The sequence below is a fragment of the Lemur catta genome, chromosome 17 (genome assembly GCF_020740605.2).
Source record: "Lemur catta isolate mLemCat1 chromosome 17, mLemCat1.pri, whole genome shotgun sequence".
Classification (NCBI taxonomy): Eukaryota; Metazoa; Chordata; class Mammalia; order Primates; family Lemuridae; genus Lemur; species Lemur catta.
Genome location: NC_059144.1, coordinates 20522747 through 20537765, shown reverse-complemented (window position 1 = coordinate 20537765; position 15019 = coordinate 20522747). Strand labels below are relative to the sequence as shown.

Here is a 15019-nt window from a genome sequence, read left to right as displayed (position 1 = left end):
TCAGGTAGAAATGAAGTGGCCCTGATCATGGGTAGCAGCAGTCATTTATTTTGAGCTTCTGTAGTGCTCGTTTGCAAAAATGATAAATCTGGGTTTATCTCTAAGTTTTAACATAGAAATTACAGCTTTACGGTTGTTTTTCTAGCCATGTCTAGATGGAGTCTCCCACTAATTGTGAAGACTGATTGTCTGCATTTTATTTTATAAGGCATTTTGAAACTTTCGAGAACAAATTAAAAGAGAATGCAAATATTAAATATCACTTCTTTTTACTTTCAAATCTCAAGGACTAAGTTGAATACGTTGTAATTTACTGTTGACGGTATTGCACTCTGCTTTTCTTTTTTGATATAAAGTTTTACCTTTGGAGAGTTGGAAAACTCCCCAGAGTTTGTGATGCAGTTGAACCGGGTGGGTGGTCCGCTGGGGACAAAGCAGAGCAAGCGTGCCCGTCAGCACACAGAGACTCACCTGCGTTGTCATCTCTTTGTCTCCTTAGGAATATAAACAGAAGCTTGCACGAGTAACCCAGGTGCGCAAGGAACTGAAGTCCCATATTCAGAGCTTGCCAGACCTCTCGCTGCTGCCCAATGTCACAGGGGGCTTGGCCCCCCTGCCCTCTGCTGGTGACCTGTTTTCAACTGACTAGGACGGGTGTCGTGCCCAGATTCCCATCTGTACTAGCAGAAAGAAGAGGGCAAGTCGTGGTTGGGAATAACCTTCTAGTCCCTGGTTCTATCCCTTCTTCCACCCACCCCCAGCCTCAAGAAAGAACCACAGACTCTGATTCTCCTCTCCAGCCTTTCATCTTGAGCACAGTTCGGAACAGTGGCGAGTGGAATCCGACTTAGATTCGTATTTGCAAAGAATGCAAACTTTCTCCCACTTCATGTTCTCACGCCCCAGCTGGTTTTCCATTCTTACATCACTCTTTACACCTAAGAAGTTATGAAAATCATGTATACTTCTGGAAGCTTTTAAAAGAACCTTGTCCCTCATGACAGCATTTTGTCATGAAAGTAGCTCCTTCTTTTTGAGCTGGGCTTGTTCAAGTTCGGTACGGGCTTCCACCGAGGGACTCGCTCTGGAGACGTTGGCTTTCCTAGCTGCCATCTGCCCCAGAAGGTTGGAGGCACAGCTGTGGAGTAGCTTTGCCATAAAGAGTTTGCCAAATCTCTTTACGGTAAGAAGCCCTTACCGTTACTTCTCTAGCCATGTGTATTCAAAGGTCATGTGCATCTGTTTCGTAGAGTCTGGCAATAAGATTCAAAGCTAATCTGGGACGTAAAGGCACAGTTCAGCGACAGAATAACAGGGATCACGGGCATGAATTAAAAATCAGTCATTTGCTTCAAGTTCCTACATACAACCTTTCCAAGCTGCTCTTTTCAAGGGCCCCTCCCGCTGTCAGCGCAGGTTCCTAAAAACAAGATGCTGTGGCCCCTGGGGGTTGTGAAGGTAGTTGTTAGGGATGGCACTGGGGGGCCCCAAAAGATAAAGGCCCCACATACAGGCGTGCTGCATCTGGGCTCTGCATGGGTGTTGCTATGACCCTCTTTCTGGGAGTAGGGCACACACTAACATTTAATCCACTGTGTGGGTGCCCATCCACGGTGTGGTGACTAAACCTGAACATCTCTGCAAACAGGACGCTGCGCACGTCACGCCACTGCACAGGTCCTTGTTCCCACACGAAGGGGAGTATTTGCATCAGATGTTACTAAATAGCTCATCTTGGGCAGGGGAAGGGGGAAGGCGGGGAAATTAATTGGGGGTTTTAATTCCATTATCATGCCAGCTGACATTATGACTTTATAATGCAGAGAGAATTTTTACCTTGCTTATAATAAAAGATCGGCCTGCTAATATAAATCATTCTAATGTGGCAGGCTTGTTTTTGACATTGGAAAGGGCAGAAAACAATTTGCCCAATAATATAATAGGAATTATAGCCCAGAGGCTGAAATCCAAAAGCTATAAAAAGGAGTTCAGTGGAGGGGGCGTCCGAATCTCCGTTAATTTGAATTGCTGTTTCCAGGATCACCAAAAATCCCATGTAATTTTACATGTTAAACATGTTAAAACATAATCTATGTTTTATAAAGTATAACAGACTTCCCTTCAAGAAGCTGTCCTGCCCATCATGACATGAGAACAATGAAAAGTTAGGGCAGGTATTCAGTTGAACTCTGTGTAGAGCCTAGTAGTGTTTAAGCTGTTTCGGGTTTGAATACAGACTGTGTGTTGTTCGCTTATGGCACTGCCTATTCTTTCGCTGTTAAATTAATGAATCTATAAGGTTTTTCTTCCAGAGGCCACAGGTGTCATTACTAAAACTGCAAGATAAATTTTAATCTTTGCTCCTTCTGCACATATGCCCCTCCCCCGTGTGGTGTGCTGCTTTAGTCCTACACACATGAACTTGTTTCTGAACAGACTCACTGGGACACTGCTTTCCCCAAGGAAGCAGGATTTTACCAGCCACAAACCAGACAAAAGGGTATAGGAGAAATTTGCTCTGATCAGCTAGGTGAAAATATCTCTGTTTTACCCAACCAAGTCTTTGACCAGCAATCGGTGCATGATTATTACAGCAAGAGCAAGAAATGAAAACGGTAGCAATTATGTAAATGAATGTGTTGGCCTCTTAACACCTGTTACTAGCGGACTTCCTGTGAGGAAGTTAGTTTTGTTTTGTTTTAATGAATGCTTTTGTTTTAATTCTTCCTACATCCTCCCAAAGTGTGCTGACTTCATTTGTTTAATTTAAATGAACCTTTCTCCTTGTACGTATAAGGTGATCTGGCAGGGTGGGGTGGGTGGTTTTTGTTTTGTGTTTTTTCTTCTTAGGGTATCTGTAGGCCTCAAAGGACCTTTCCTTTAGGTCATATTCCTCAGAAAGTCTTTGATCTTGCTTTGTTTTTGTTTTTCTTAAAGAATATTTTTAAAGCTTAAATTTGTATATTAATTTAGGACTTTATTTAGAAGTATAGGCTGTCGGTGGTGGCAGCAGTATATTCTGAAATGTCTCATAGATATATATTTTTGAATAAAGATGGTGTTGTTGAACAACAATTGTGTGATTTTTTTTTTTTTTAACCTACCCTGTTACAGAAAATGCAGTGCTGTCTTTGTAAGCAATGGGTGATTAGTGATCACCAATAGAGAATGTGCTGTCTGCACAGATTCTTGTCCCTTAGGAGTTTTTGTGACTGTTAGTGGCACATAAATACTCAGCACTTACATGGTATTTTCTAGTTCTTTCCAGGGGCTCAATTAGCTTTAATTAGCCAATCTACACAGTACCCAGGAGAGGCACCGCCATAGTTTTATCCTCATTGTACAGAAGTGGGAACTGATGGAAAGAGGTTAAGTGACTCTTCCTCGGTACCACACAGCCAATCTCTGACAGATTAAAACTTGGAGGCCCTTTGATTTTAGCGTTTTTGTTCCCACTACTAGGCCTCCTGAGAGCTGTTTGATTTTGGCAATACAGTGAAAGCCACTCTAAACATTAAAAAGAAGAAAAAGGTGAGATAATTGCAAACCCAAATGGTGTGTCTTTAAAAAACATTTCCATGGGTTTCCTTTCTCCTTTTCACTTGTGTGTTCAATGAAAAATCATATTGACTGGATAATACTGGAAAATTGTTTGAAATAGGTCCTTTTAAAGCAATTGGTATGTTTGCAAGGATCGTTTTGACCTTTCCCCTGGGTAAGGGCAGCCTTTGCTGGAAGAAGTGGAGCTACCCCTCTATTTCTTGATGCGAAAACTTTGTGGTAGCTGTGTCCGTCAAGACTAACAGCAACTCAAATCAAAGCCAGTATTAGGAAAGTTGAGACTATACGTTACCCAAGTTCCATTTTAAAATATAACGGTTGAATGTAATATGTGATTCCCGGGAGAGAAGATCCTCTGTGTCCCCAGGTTTCATGGCCTAGTTAATTTCTTCACTCCTATCTATAAATAGTAAGTCCATTATTCTTCTGGTTTAATTAGCACTTCAGGCTACAAAATGACTCTGAGGTCCTCAGAGCTGACGATAGAGCGACCCAAGAGTTCATGAATCTGTCAAAATCCTTAACCTTTGTGATTAGAGCCATTAACTCTGTGTGACCTTCCTGGGCAAGGTATTTTACTCTCTGGGCCTCAGTTTTCTTATCTTTGAAATGTGGTATTGAACTGAATTATTTCTAGGCTCAATGTCAGACCTAAAAGCTCATTATTATTGTGTGGCATCGCAGAATGCAAGACTGAAGTCTTTGAGAGCTCTGGGTGGCATATCTGGGGTTCCCACTCACATTTGTTAGGTATCTGAGTAGTATCACCATTGTGCTATAGACACTTCCAGGAAACCCTGCAGATCATAGTCTGTAAGGATCAGGTCACAAAAGACAGTGCCAAGACTAGAAAGATGGGGGTAAATGCAGTAGTTCACTAGGCACATGCAATCTGCATTTGGCTTATTTGAGATCTTTAAGAAAAAGCCATTGAGGCCGAGGCGGGCCGAATGTTTGATTGAGCTCAGGAGTTTGAGACCAGCCTGAGCAAGAGTGAGACCCCGTCTCTACTAAAAAAATATAAAGAAGTTAGCTGGACAACTAAAAATATATAGAAAAAATTAGCCGAGTATGGTGGTGCATGCCTGTAGTCCCAGCTCCTTGGGAGGCTGAGGCAGGAGGATTGCTTGAGCCCAGGAGTTTGAGGTTGCTGTGAGCTAGGCTGATGCCACAGCACTCTAGCCCGGGCAACAGAGTGAGACTCTGTCTCAAAAAAAAAAAAGAAAAAGCCATTTTCTAGGACGGTTTTGCTCTCTTACTTTCTCCTAGAATAATTCATCTTGCTAAAGCTCATTTCTCGCCACCACCTCTGTGGGAATTTCCATTTAAAAATCATCTTCCTCTCTGAGGCACAGATTCAATTAAGAACCCATTATTCTCCCATACGGTACGTTGGGATTCATGCAGCTTTATGTAGTGTTGAAAGCCGAGTTTGTTCAATATTTTAGACTCTGAAATAGTTATTTTGCATTAAAAATTCATTTCTATGACTGGCTTGATAAATATTAAAATTAGCAGTATGAATCAATTTACCCAATATTTTTTGTGACTAAGAGGGAGCTGTGGCAAGTGACAACCTTTATCTTCTGATCTCCTCTCGCTGTGATGACCCTCGACAAGTCACTCAGGCTTTCAGGGACTCAGCTGCTGCTTAAAGGAAATGAGTGGGGTTGACTAACCTGAAGTTCTTTCCAGACCTAAAGTTCTATGTCTAGGCTTTTAGAATATTTCTTTCTACCGAGGATCTTCTTAATAAACTCAGTACTTGCATAATGTACCCCACGGCTTTTTATTTTTAAGTTTTTAAATTTTTTTTTAATTTTTTAGCCAAATTTAGCAGTGGGGATGGTATAACAACTTTAGTGACACTATATTAATGTTAATAAGTTCAGATTACCCACTACCATCGGACCAGCCATTCATGGCTTTTTAAGTACCAACTATCTGGATGAATTTTTAGTTATGAAACAAATCAAAGTAGTTAACAAACATACTTATTAAGTGAGGCCCAGTGTGGTGGCTCACGCGTGTAATTCTAGCACTCTGGGAGGCAGAGGCGGGAGGATTGCTTAAGGTCAGGAGTTCAAGATCAGCCTGAGCAAGAGCAAGACCCTGTCTCTACTAAAAATATAAAAAATTAGCTAGGTGTGGTGGTACATGCCTGTAGTCCCAAGCTACTCCGGAGGCTGAGGCAGGAGGATTGCTTGCCCCCAGGAGTTTGAGGTTGCTGTGAGCTAGGCTGATGCCACTGCACTCTAGCCCAGGTGACAGAGTGAGACTCCGTCATTCATAAATAAATAAGTAATTTTGTAAAAAGTCCTATGTCTTATACAAATTAGAGGCTCAGTGGTGTCTGTTACTGTGTCAGATAATGGATGCAGGTGTTTACATACACATGTAACGAGAGGTTAAAATAGATGTTTGTTGGGAGGCAATAGTGATAGACACCCCATGCCTGTATCATACGCAGTATTTACAATGGAGGTGGTCAAAAACTTAAAATCCTCAAACCTCCTCACCCACATTGAGAGTACAAAAAGGTCAGGAGTTAGTTGAAGGAGATGCTTTTGGTGAGAATTCCTTTGAAAAGAGCTGTTGGTGTGTTTGGAGTCTTCCTAGGAGGACCAGTGGGTTCCACCTACCGCTTAACCTCCAGGCTAGGGAAAAGGGCCTCCACGGAGCTAAATGGTGTCCCCTGTAGGGAGGCGATCTGGTGGCCAGGCAGACCCCTGCCTGGAAGGATCTAAAGGGAGCTGCCAGGGGCTGGCTAAGTGCTTGAAGATGGAGCAAGGGAGAGGAGGCTAACCCCACGCTTAGAGTTTGTCGGAGCAAAGGATGCATGCAAAAGAACTGGCCTGCATCCTGGGGTGGTCTCAGAGCCTGTGCAAGAGGGGAGGGGTTTCCTCAAGGAGGTGAACTTCAGACTCACGGTGCTGAAGAAGGAGCAGAAAGCAAAGAGCCAGGGAGAAAGCCTCATCCGCAGGGAGGGACGCCTGGTGACGGGGCATGAGAATGGGGTGACTGGGGGAAGGGAGAGGATGAACTACTCCGAGGAGGAGTGTCCGAGGAGCCAATGGGAGAAGGAAGCCGTTAAACCTTTGCCCAGCCTGTGCCCAGTCACCACCACCACACCTCAAGTTAGATCTGTCTCCTGCTTTGCCTTCTTTCTTTCCCTCATTCCCACTGCTCTAGCCCTAGAAGGGTCAGAAACCTTATTAGTTAAACAAGGGAGGCCTCCCTTCCTCCATGCTGGCTTCCCGCCTGTAGCAGGCTCAGAGAGGTCAACTTCACATGATAAGCCATTTGGATTATAACATAGGAGTGGACATTTAAATTTCTGCATTGAGACTGTTTGCATCTGAAGTGTGACTACAGGAATCTGTTTTTAATTAAATAGGAATGACTAGAGAAGTTGTGGAGACCTCAGTTTTCTTCTAGAGTTAGAGGATACACTACACTGGCCCCACAAATTGGATTTCAGGGGACACTGGGAAACAAAGTTGCTTTGTAATTGCAGTCACACAAATCTGCCTGTGTATTGTAATGGTTTTATGATTTATTTTAGGACTTTAATTATTGGTTCATCTTTCCATTTTGGTTACAATACTTAAAAATTTCATTTCCATAACCTCAATTTGTTTGTAAATTCATGAATGATCCTTCTGTATATGTGTGAACACATTTTTCAAAATTGTGGTACATTATGCATAATATAAATTTACCATTTTAAAGTGTACAATTCAGTGGTATTTAGTACATTTACAATATTGTGCAACATCACCACTGTCCAGTTCCAGAACATCTCATTCCCCCAAGAGGAAACCATATATACATTGAGCAGTCACTCCCATTATCCCTTTCTTTCAGCAACACTAATCTGCTTTCTGTCTCTATGGAATTGCCTATTCTGGTTATTTAATATAAATGGAATCACACAATATATGACTTTTGTGTCTGCCTTCTTTCACTTAGCATAATGTTTTAAGGTTGGTTCATCCATGTTGTAACATGTATCAGAATTTTATTCCTTGTTATGGATGAATAATATTCTATTGTATTCTATTCAGTCAATGCATATTTGGGTTGTTTCTACAAGGAGAGAAAAGAGGGAAAGACAGAAAACATGTTTCAAGAAATAATGACCATTCCCCAAATTTGATGAAAATTATAAAGCCATAGATTCAGGAAGCTCAGTAAACCTCAGAAAGAATAAACATGAGAAAACTATGCACACTAAGACACATCATAGTCAAATTGCTGAGCCACTGACTATGAGTAAAAAGAAGCATTATATACAGAAGAACAAAGGTAAGAATGACATCAGACTTCTTATCAGAAATTATGTAAGCCAGAAAAGAATAGCATGACATCCTTAAAGTGCTGCTGAAAGCGGGGGGGGGGGGGTAGTCAATCTAGAATTCTATATTTAGCAAAAATTTCTTTCAAAAATGAAGGTGAAATAGATTTCTTCACAGCAACAAAAGCTGAAAGAATTCATCACCACCAAATTTGAACAATAGGAAATATTAAAGGAAGTTTTTCAGACAGAAGAAAAATGATTCAAGATAGAAATCAAGATGGATCTACACAAAGAAATGGAAAGCACTGATAATGATAATTACATGGAGAAGAATACAATTTTTTTCTGACATAAATCTCTTTAAAAGATAATTGTTTAAACAAAAATAATAACAGTGCATTTGGGGTTTACAACATGCAGAAAAATGAAATGTGTGACAATAATAGCATGAAGATAAGAAGGGGAGAAATAGAAGTATACCAAAAAGGTTCTTATAGTATTTGTGAAGTGTTATAATGTCACTTGAAGGTAGAATGTCATAAAGAGTACCTAAAAAGTCTAAAGCAATCTAAAAAAATCAAAAACAAAGAATTGTAGCTAATAAGCCAACAAAGGAGATGCTATGAAATTGTAAAACTTATTCAGTTATTCCAACAGATGACAGAAAAAGAAAAAATGAGCAAAGATTAGACAAATAGAAAAAAAGATATCAAGATGATAGACAACCCTGATCATATCAGTAATCACATTAAATGTAAATGGTCTAAATATCTCAATTAAAAGGCAGAGATTGAATTTTTTTCAAAAAAGCAAGACCCAAGCATATGCTACCTACAAGAAACAAACTTTAAATGTAGACAAAAATGGTTTAAAGGTAAAAGGATGAAAAAATATATATCTTGCTTACACTACACAAAAGAAAGCTGGATAATAATATTAGGCAAACTAGATTTCAGAGGAAACAATATTACCACGGATAAAGAAGGTCATTTCATAGTGATAAAAGGGGTCAATTAATCATGAAGACATAATAATCATAAACATTTATGCATTTAATAACAGCCTTAAAATATGTAATGCAAAAACTGATAGGACTGCAAAGAAAATAGACAAATACACAATTATGGTGGAGGTTTCAATACCCCTTTCTCAATAGTTGGTAGAATAATGCTATAGACTGAATGTTTATATTCCCCCCTCCAAAGTTCTTATGTTTATTTATTTTTTTCTTTTTATTTTTTTCACAGCTCATTCAGCATCAGAACGAAGTTCTTATGTTTAAACCCTAACACCCAGTGTGATGGTATTTAGGAATGGGGTCTTTGGGAGTTAATTAGGTCATAAGGGTGAAGCCCTCATGATGAGATTAGTGCCCTCATAAGAAGAGACACAAGAGAGCTTGCTTCCTCTCTCTCTCCCCACCATGTGAGGACACAGCAAGAAAGCAGCTGGCTACAAGCCATGAAGTGGTCCCTCACCAGAACCCAACCATGCTGACACCCTGATTTCAGACTTCCAGCCTCCATAACTGAGAAAAAATGTTTGTTGTTTAAGCCATCCTATCTTTGGTATTTGTTACAGCGGCCTGAGTAGACTAAGACCAATAAGTAGGCAGAAAATCAAGGACTTGTACAATACTATTAGTCAACTTGATCTGATTGGTATTTCTGGAGCACTCTACCCAACAACAACAGCAAAATACAAATTCTTTTCAAGCGCACAAGTAACATTTACCAATGTAGGCCATATTCTAAGCCATAAAACAAATCTCAAATTCAAAAGGATGCAAGTTATAGAAAGTACATTCTCTGACCACAGTGGAATGAAGTTAGAAATCAAAATTGAAAAAGTCCCTGGAAAATCCCCAAATATTTGGAAACTAACACACTTCTAAATAACACATGGATAATAAAAAGAAATCAAAACGGGAACTAGAAATTATTTTGAGCCAAATGAAAATGAAAACACAACCTATCAGAATTTGTGGAAACACTTAACAAAGAATAGAAGGGAACTTCTCCAACCTGGTAAATAGCCTCTAAGGACTACTCATAGCTAACATTATACTTGACGAAAGACTGAAAACTTTCCTCCTTGGAAAGTTCTTGGAAATAAGAAAAAGATGTCTTTTCTCACCATTTCTATTCAACATTGTAGTGCACATTCTGGCCAGGACAATCAGGCAAGGAAATGAAATAAAAGGCATCCAGATTGGAAAGGAAGAAGACTATTGATATTTGCAGGTGACATGATCTTGTGTACAGCAAATCCACTAACAAACTGCTAGGACTAATAAGTTCAGCAAGTTTGCAGGGTAAAAGATCAATATGCAGAAATTAATTGTATTTGTAAACACTAGCAATGAACGATCCAAAACTAGAATTAAGAAAATGATTTCATTTTCAATAGCATCAAAAGCAATACATAATTAGGAATAAATTTAACAATAAAAGTGTAACACTTAGGCTCTGAAAATAAACATGTTGAAAGACAAAAAAGAACTAAATAAATGGAAAGATAGGCCAGGAGTGGTGGTTCACGCCTGTAATCTTCTCACTATGGGGAGCGGAGACAGGAGGATTGTTTGAGGTCAGGAGTTCGAGACCAGCCTGAGCTAGAGCAAGACCCCGTCTCTACTAAAAATAGAAAAATTACCTGGGCTTAGTGGCACACACCTGTAGTCCCAGCTACTCGGGAGGCTGAGGCAGGAGGATTGCTTGAGCCCAGGAGTTTGAGGTTGCTGGGAGCTAGGCTGATGCCACTGCACTCTTAGCCCAGGCGACAGAGCAATACTCTGTCTCAAAAAAATAAAAATAAAATAAAATAAATAAATGAAAAGATATCCCATGTTTATGGATTAGAAGACAGTATTACTAAGATGGCAAAGTGATCTACAGATTTAATGCAATTCCTACCAAGATCTCACCAGGCTTTTTAATAGAAATTGACAAGCTGATCCTAAAATTCATATGGAAATTGTCAAACAATCTTGAGAAAGAAGAGCAAAGTTGGAAGACTCACTCCCAATTTCAGAACTTACTATAGAGCTATAGTAATCAGCACTATGTGGTACGGTCATCAAGATAGACAATAGATCAACTGAATAGAATTTGGAGTCTGGAAAACTAATCCACACATTTATTGTCAATTGATTTTCAACAGTGTCAGGACCATTTGATGGGGAAAGAATAGTCTCTTTAACGAATGGTGCTGGAACAACTGGATATCCACATGTGAAAGAAAGAATTGTGACCCCTTCTTCCCACCACACCATACACAAAAATTAACCTAATAATAGAGCTAAAACTATAAAACTCTTAAAGGAAGATGTAAGAGTAAATCTTCATGATGTTGGTTTAGGCAAAGCTTTCTTGGATGTAACACCAAAGGCACAAGCAACAGAAGAAAAAAAACAGATAAATTGGACTTCATCAAAATTAAAAACTACAAATTCTTCAATGGACACCATAAAGAGGGTAAAGAGACAACCCCCATGGTATTTACAAATCACGTGGCAAGCGTTTGAAGCGGGGAATGAACGTTTCGCTATCTATGAAGTGACGTTCCAGTTAATGTACTGGAACTGTCAATATTTTTTTCCATATATTCCTTAAACAACCTAGTGACATCACAACTTCACAGATGAGGAAACAGAGACTCAGAGATGTGACTTGCTTCAAGGGATGATGCTAGTGTATAATGAAACTGGGATTCCACTCCAAGTCCCTCTTGTCTCCAGCTCTCTTTTCGTCACCCTGTATTGCTTCTTTGAGAATGCTAGTCATAGAAAACCTGCAGTCTTGTTTTACACAAGGGGAAACTGAGGTCCAAAGAAAGGAAATGCTTCTTCAAGTCCCTGCAGCCATCTCCTGCCTCCCAGTTTGTTGCTATCTATTACAGCAAGTAAGAGTGAACCTATGCAAAAAAATCTCACTTATCTGAACTTATCTAATACAAAGTTAACATAAACAATAGACTATTTTAAAAGAAATAATTTCATTACTCTTGAAGTTGTGAGGGAAGGATGGTTAGGTAGTAGAAAGGACATTCACTTCTGTAAGTTGAAAGATGTGAATTTGAGAGCTGACCGTTATTAATCAATTCTGGAACTTGGGATATGTCTGGTGACCCTGCTGTGTCCCAGTGTCCTCATCTCTTACATAAGAGGATTGTATTTTACCCCCTCCCAGGGTGGGTGGGGGCAGGCAAGATCAGAGATGATGACAGGTTTCAAAGACGACGGAGTTGGAACAAGTGTGGAGATTGCTTTATGGCAATAGGACTCAGGCTAGAATTGCTGAGAAGCAGAGCTCCTTTTGCACTATATGCTACTGTTTTCATTTAATGAATAGTTAAGGGTTGCTTGTCAATTGCAGGCAAACGGGTGCTGTGTTGTTTGTGGCTGCTTTTGCCCCACAACAGCAGAGCTGAGTAGTTGAAGCAGAGGCTGTATAACATGCAAAGTCTAAAATACTTTGTGGAGCATTTAACACCTATTACCAACTCCAGGGAGGAGTCCCACTGCCTGGAGCAGGGAATCCCCAATCTATGGTGAGTTGTTTAATGATTTCATTATGTATTACAATGTAATGATAATAGAAATAAAGTGCACAATAAATGTAATGAGCTTGAATCATCTTGAAACCATCCCCCTCCTCCCCAGTCCGTGGAAAAATTGTCTTCCATGAAAATGATCCCTGGTGCCAAAAAGGTTGGGGACCACGGGCATGGTGGATAGCAAAGTGTACTAATGCCTGCCACTAGGAGCAACAATCCCAGCGTGTCAACCCAGTTCATGGTTTGCAGGGGTTGGGGTTGCAGAGAAAGACACAACTCACACAGACACTGGATGGAACAACACTTTATTCATATAAAGAAGAGACAGAACAAGATTAGCTTCAGTAGGAAGCGTCAATCCGCCATGGCCAGCAGGTCCCACTGGGGGACTGACACTCACTGTTGAGCTATTACACTATCGGGACCCTGTGGCCCCTCTGCCAGGAATAGAGATAGCAGTGGGCTGGCCAGGTGCCATGTGACACACATGCCTAAGCAGACCAAAGAAGCGCACATCAAGCCCAGAAGAGGGAAAGATATTTCCAGCCAAGGCGCTGTGGCCAGCACAGGTGGTGAGGGTTCCTTGTCTTCCCGTGTGGACGTGCTTTAGGCCTGAGGCACTTACATGCAGCCATGCAAGGGTCAGCAGGCTGTATGTGGCTGCCCTTCCCAAAATATTGATAAGAAGTAAAGTTTGCCTATCCCTGGATTAATATATAATATGCACTTCAGCCGTGATGGCTTCTGAATTATTATGCTATGAATTAATGAGGTCTCCATGTATTTCCTAACATGTGCACTTCCAAAATACCAGATGCTTAGGTTGGGTAGTTCTCTCCCGGGCTCCGGGACCCACTGCATTGTGGTGGCCTGTCAGGTATGCATCTGGGCTCCAAGCCAGGTTAGGATGCATTTTACTTCCCTGGATAGGATCTCTGTGACATTGTGACCCTGGACGATTTGTTTCCACTTCAGTTAAATCAGATTAGTCCACTCAGCATGCTCTCATCTAGGGCAAAGAGCCCTGAATTTGGAACCCAGTTGAAGTCCCAACTCCATCACGGCAGAACTGGGTGACTTTGAATAAATCCCATCTTGGCGTGGGGCTGACTTCTCAGGAAGACTTAGGTGTTTCCAGCTCTCCCTGGAAGGCTTCTCCCCATGTTGAACACCAATGGCTTTCCGGAGAGGCAGCGCTGAGGCGGTTACAAGCATCAGCTCCAGACTCCACTTGTCTGAGTCCAAGTCCCAAACTCATTACTTAACTGCGCTCTGGCCAAGTGGCCTCACTTCCGTGTGCCTTGGTTTCATCATCTGTACACTGGGAACGACGATTATAGGCTCTGTCTCCTAGGGTTATGGGGACTCCATGAATTCCTACTGCTCGAGTAAGCTGAGCTGCATACCAGCTAAATAAACACAAGCTGTTTGCTGAGCCCGAACAGTCTGTGTGCAAACTCCAGGAGTGCGAGCTGGAGACAGGGCACAGCTGGGCTCACTCTGTCTGCTCTGGAGGTTCCGGGGTACAAAGCGTGTCCTCTTAAGGTCACAGCTGTTGTCAGAAGATGCCAAAGAGGGACACAGGCCAATCGCAGAGGGGTGGCCAGGCCTCAAAACCAAGTCCTCCTGGGAAGGCACGGATGCTCTGGAACGGTTTGGCCTGCAGGCGGAGGGGGAGCAAGGATGGTGGGGCTCTACGGCTGCGGATGAAGGTGGGGATGAAAGTGGTTTTCACCTTGAGAATAAAACCCGGGCAAGAAAGAGATGGACATTCCAGCTGCGAGGGCTTCTACTCGGTCATCGGGAGGGCCTGTTGTCCTCACCAAGGCTGGGTGACCCTTCTCAGCTGGGGGTGCTGCTAAGGAGTGTCCTGATTTAGGTACAGAATTAGAAGAGATGAAACATACAAGGCCCCTCCCAGATCCAACGGTCCAGACTCTAATATTTCCGTTGGCTTTGAGATTGGACTACTGATAAGTATGGTAGGAGCAAAGCCATTGCTATTATAACATTCCAAACTTTGAAGCTGGCCAAGAACTTGATAAAGAATGTCTGCTCAGATGCCCTGGGCCAGCTCCTGATGAAGTGCTCAGCGGCCTGACGTTGCTATAAGACACTCCTCTCCCCCTGCCGCCTTCCTCCCATGGATTGTGACACATGGATAGTGGTGACAGCTCCTGGCAAGGTCAGGAGTCAGCCCAGCCTGGCACGTCATGGCAAGGTGATTTGTCTGAGAGCCGTCGTTGCTCAAGAACCCAAAATAGGACCTCCAGACTCTCTTTTGATATTTACTGTGGTTGTGGTTGCCTTTGACACTTCAAAAGGACCATCCAGACCTGGCCCCTAGTTTGCCCGGAATGCAGTGGCATCTGGACTTCATTTCGATGGCCAGCGTCTGTGGAGTCATTCCCAGGGGCAGCTTTCTTATCTGCCTCGGCCAAAACAAGCACGGAGAGTTCTGGTTATGAGACAATAAAATTTATTAGGCTCTAGAATTACATTATAGTATGACTTGTTTGACATGGATTCAGAAAAGCCATGGTTCAGATCAAGCTCTCCTCCTGCCACCATCTAACCTCACCAGCCACGGAACAGACTAGC

General features: G+C 41.7%; 1 protein-coding gene across 1 annotated transcript in view; it reads left to right on the top strand.

The window, feature by feature from the left end:
• RPRD1B (regulation of nuclear pre-mRNA domain containing 1B) overlaps positions 1-3075 on the top strand; it is a 52735-nt gene extending 49660 nt beyond the window's left edge. The window contains exon 7 of the mRNA XM_045528606.1: positions 500-3075. Within this exon, the coding sequence (XP_045384562.1) occupies positions 500-649 (150 nt within the window). The 3' untranslated portion in view covers positions 650-3075. The remainder of the gene's footprint in view (positions 1-499) is intronic.
• The last annotated feature ends 11944 nt before the right edge of the window (positions 3076-15019 follow it).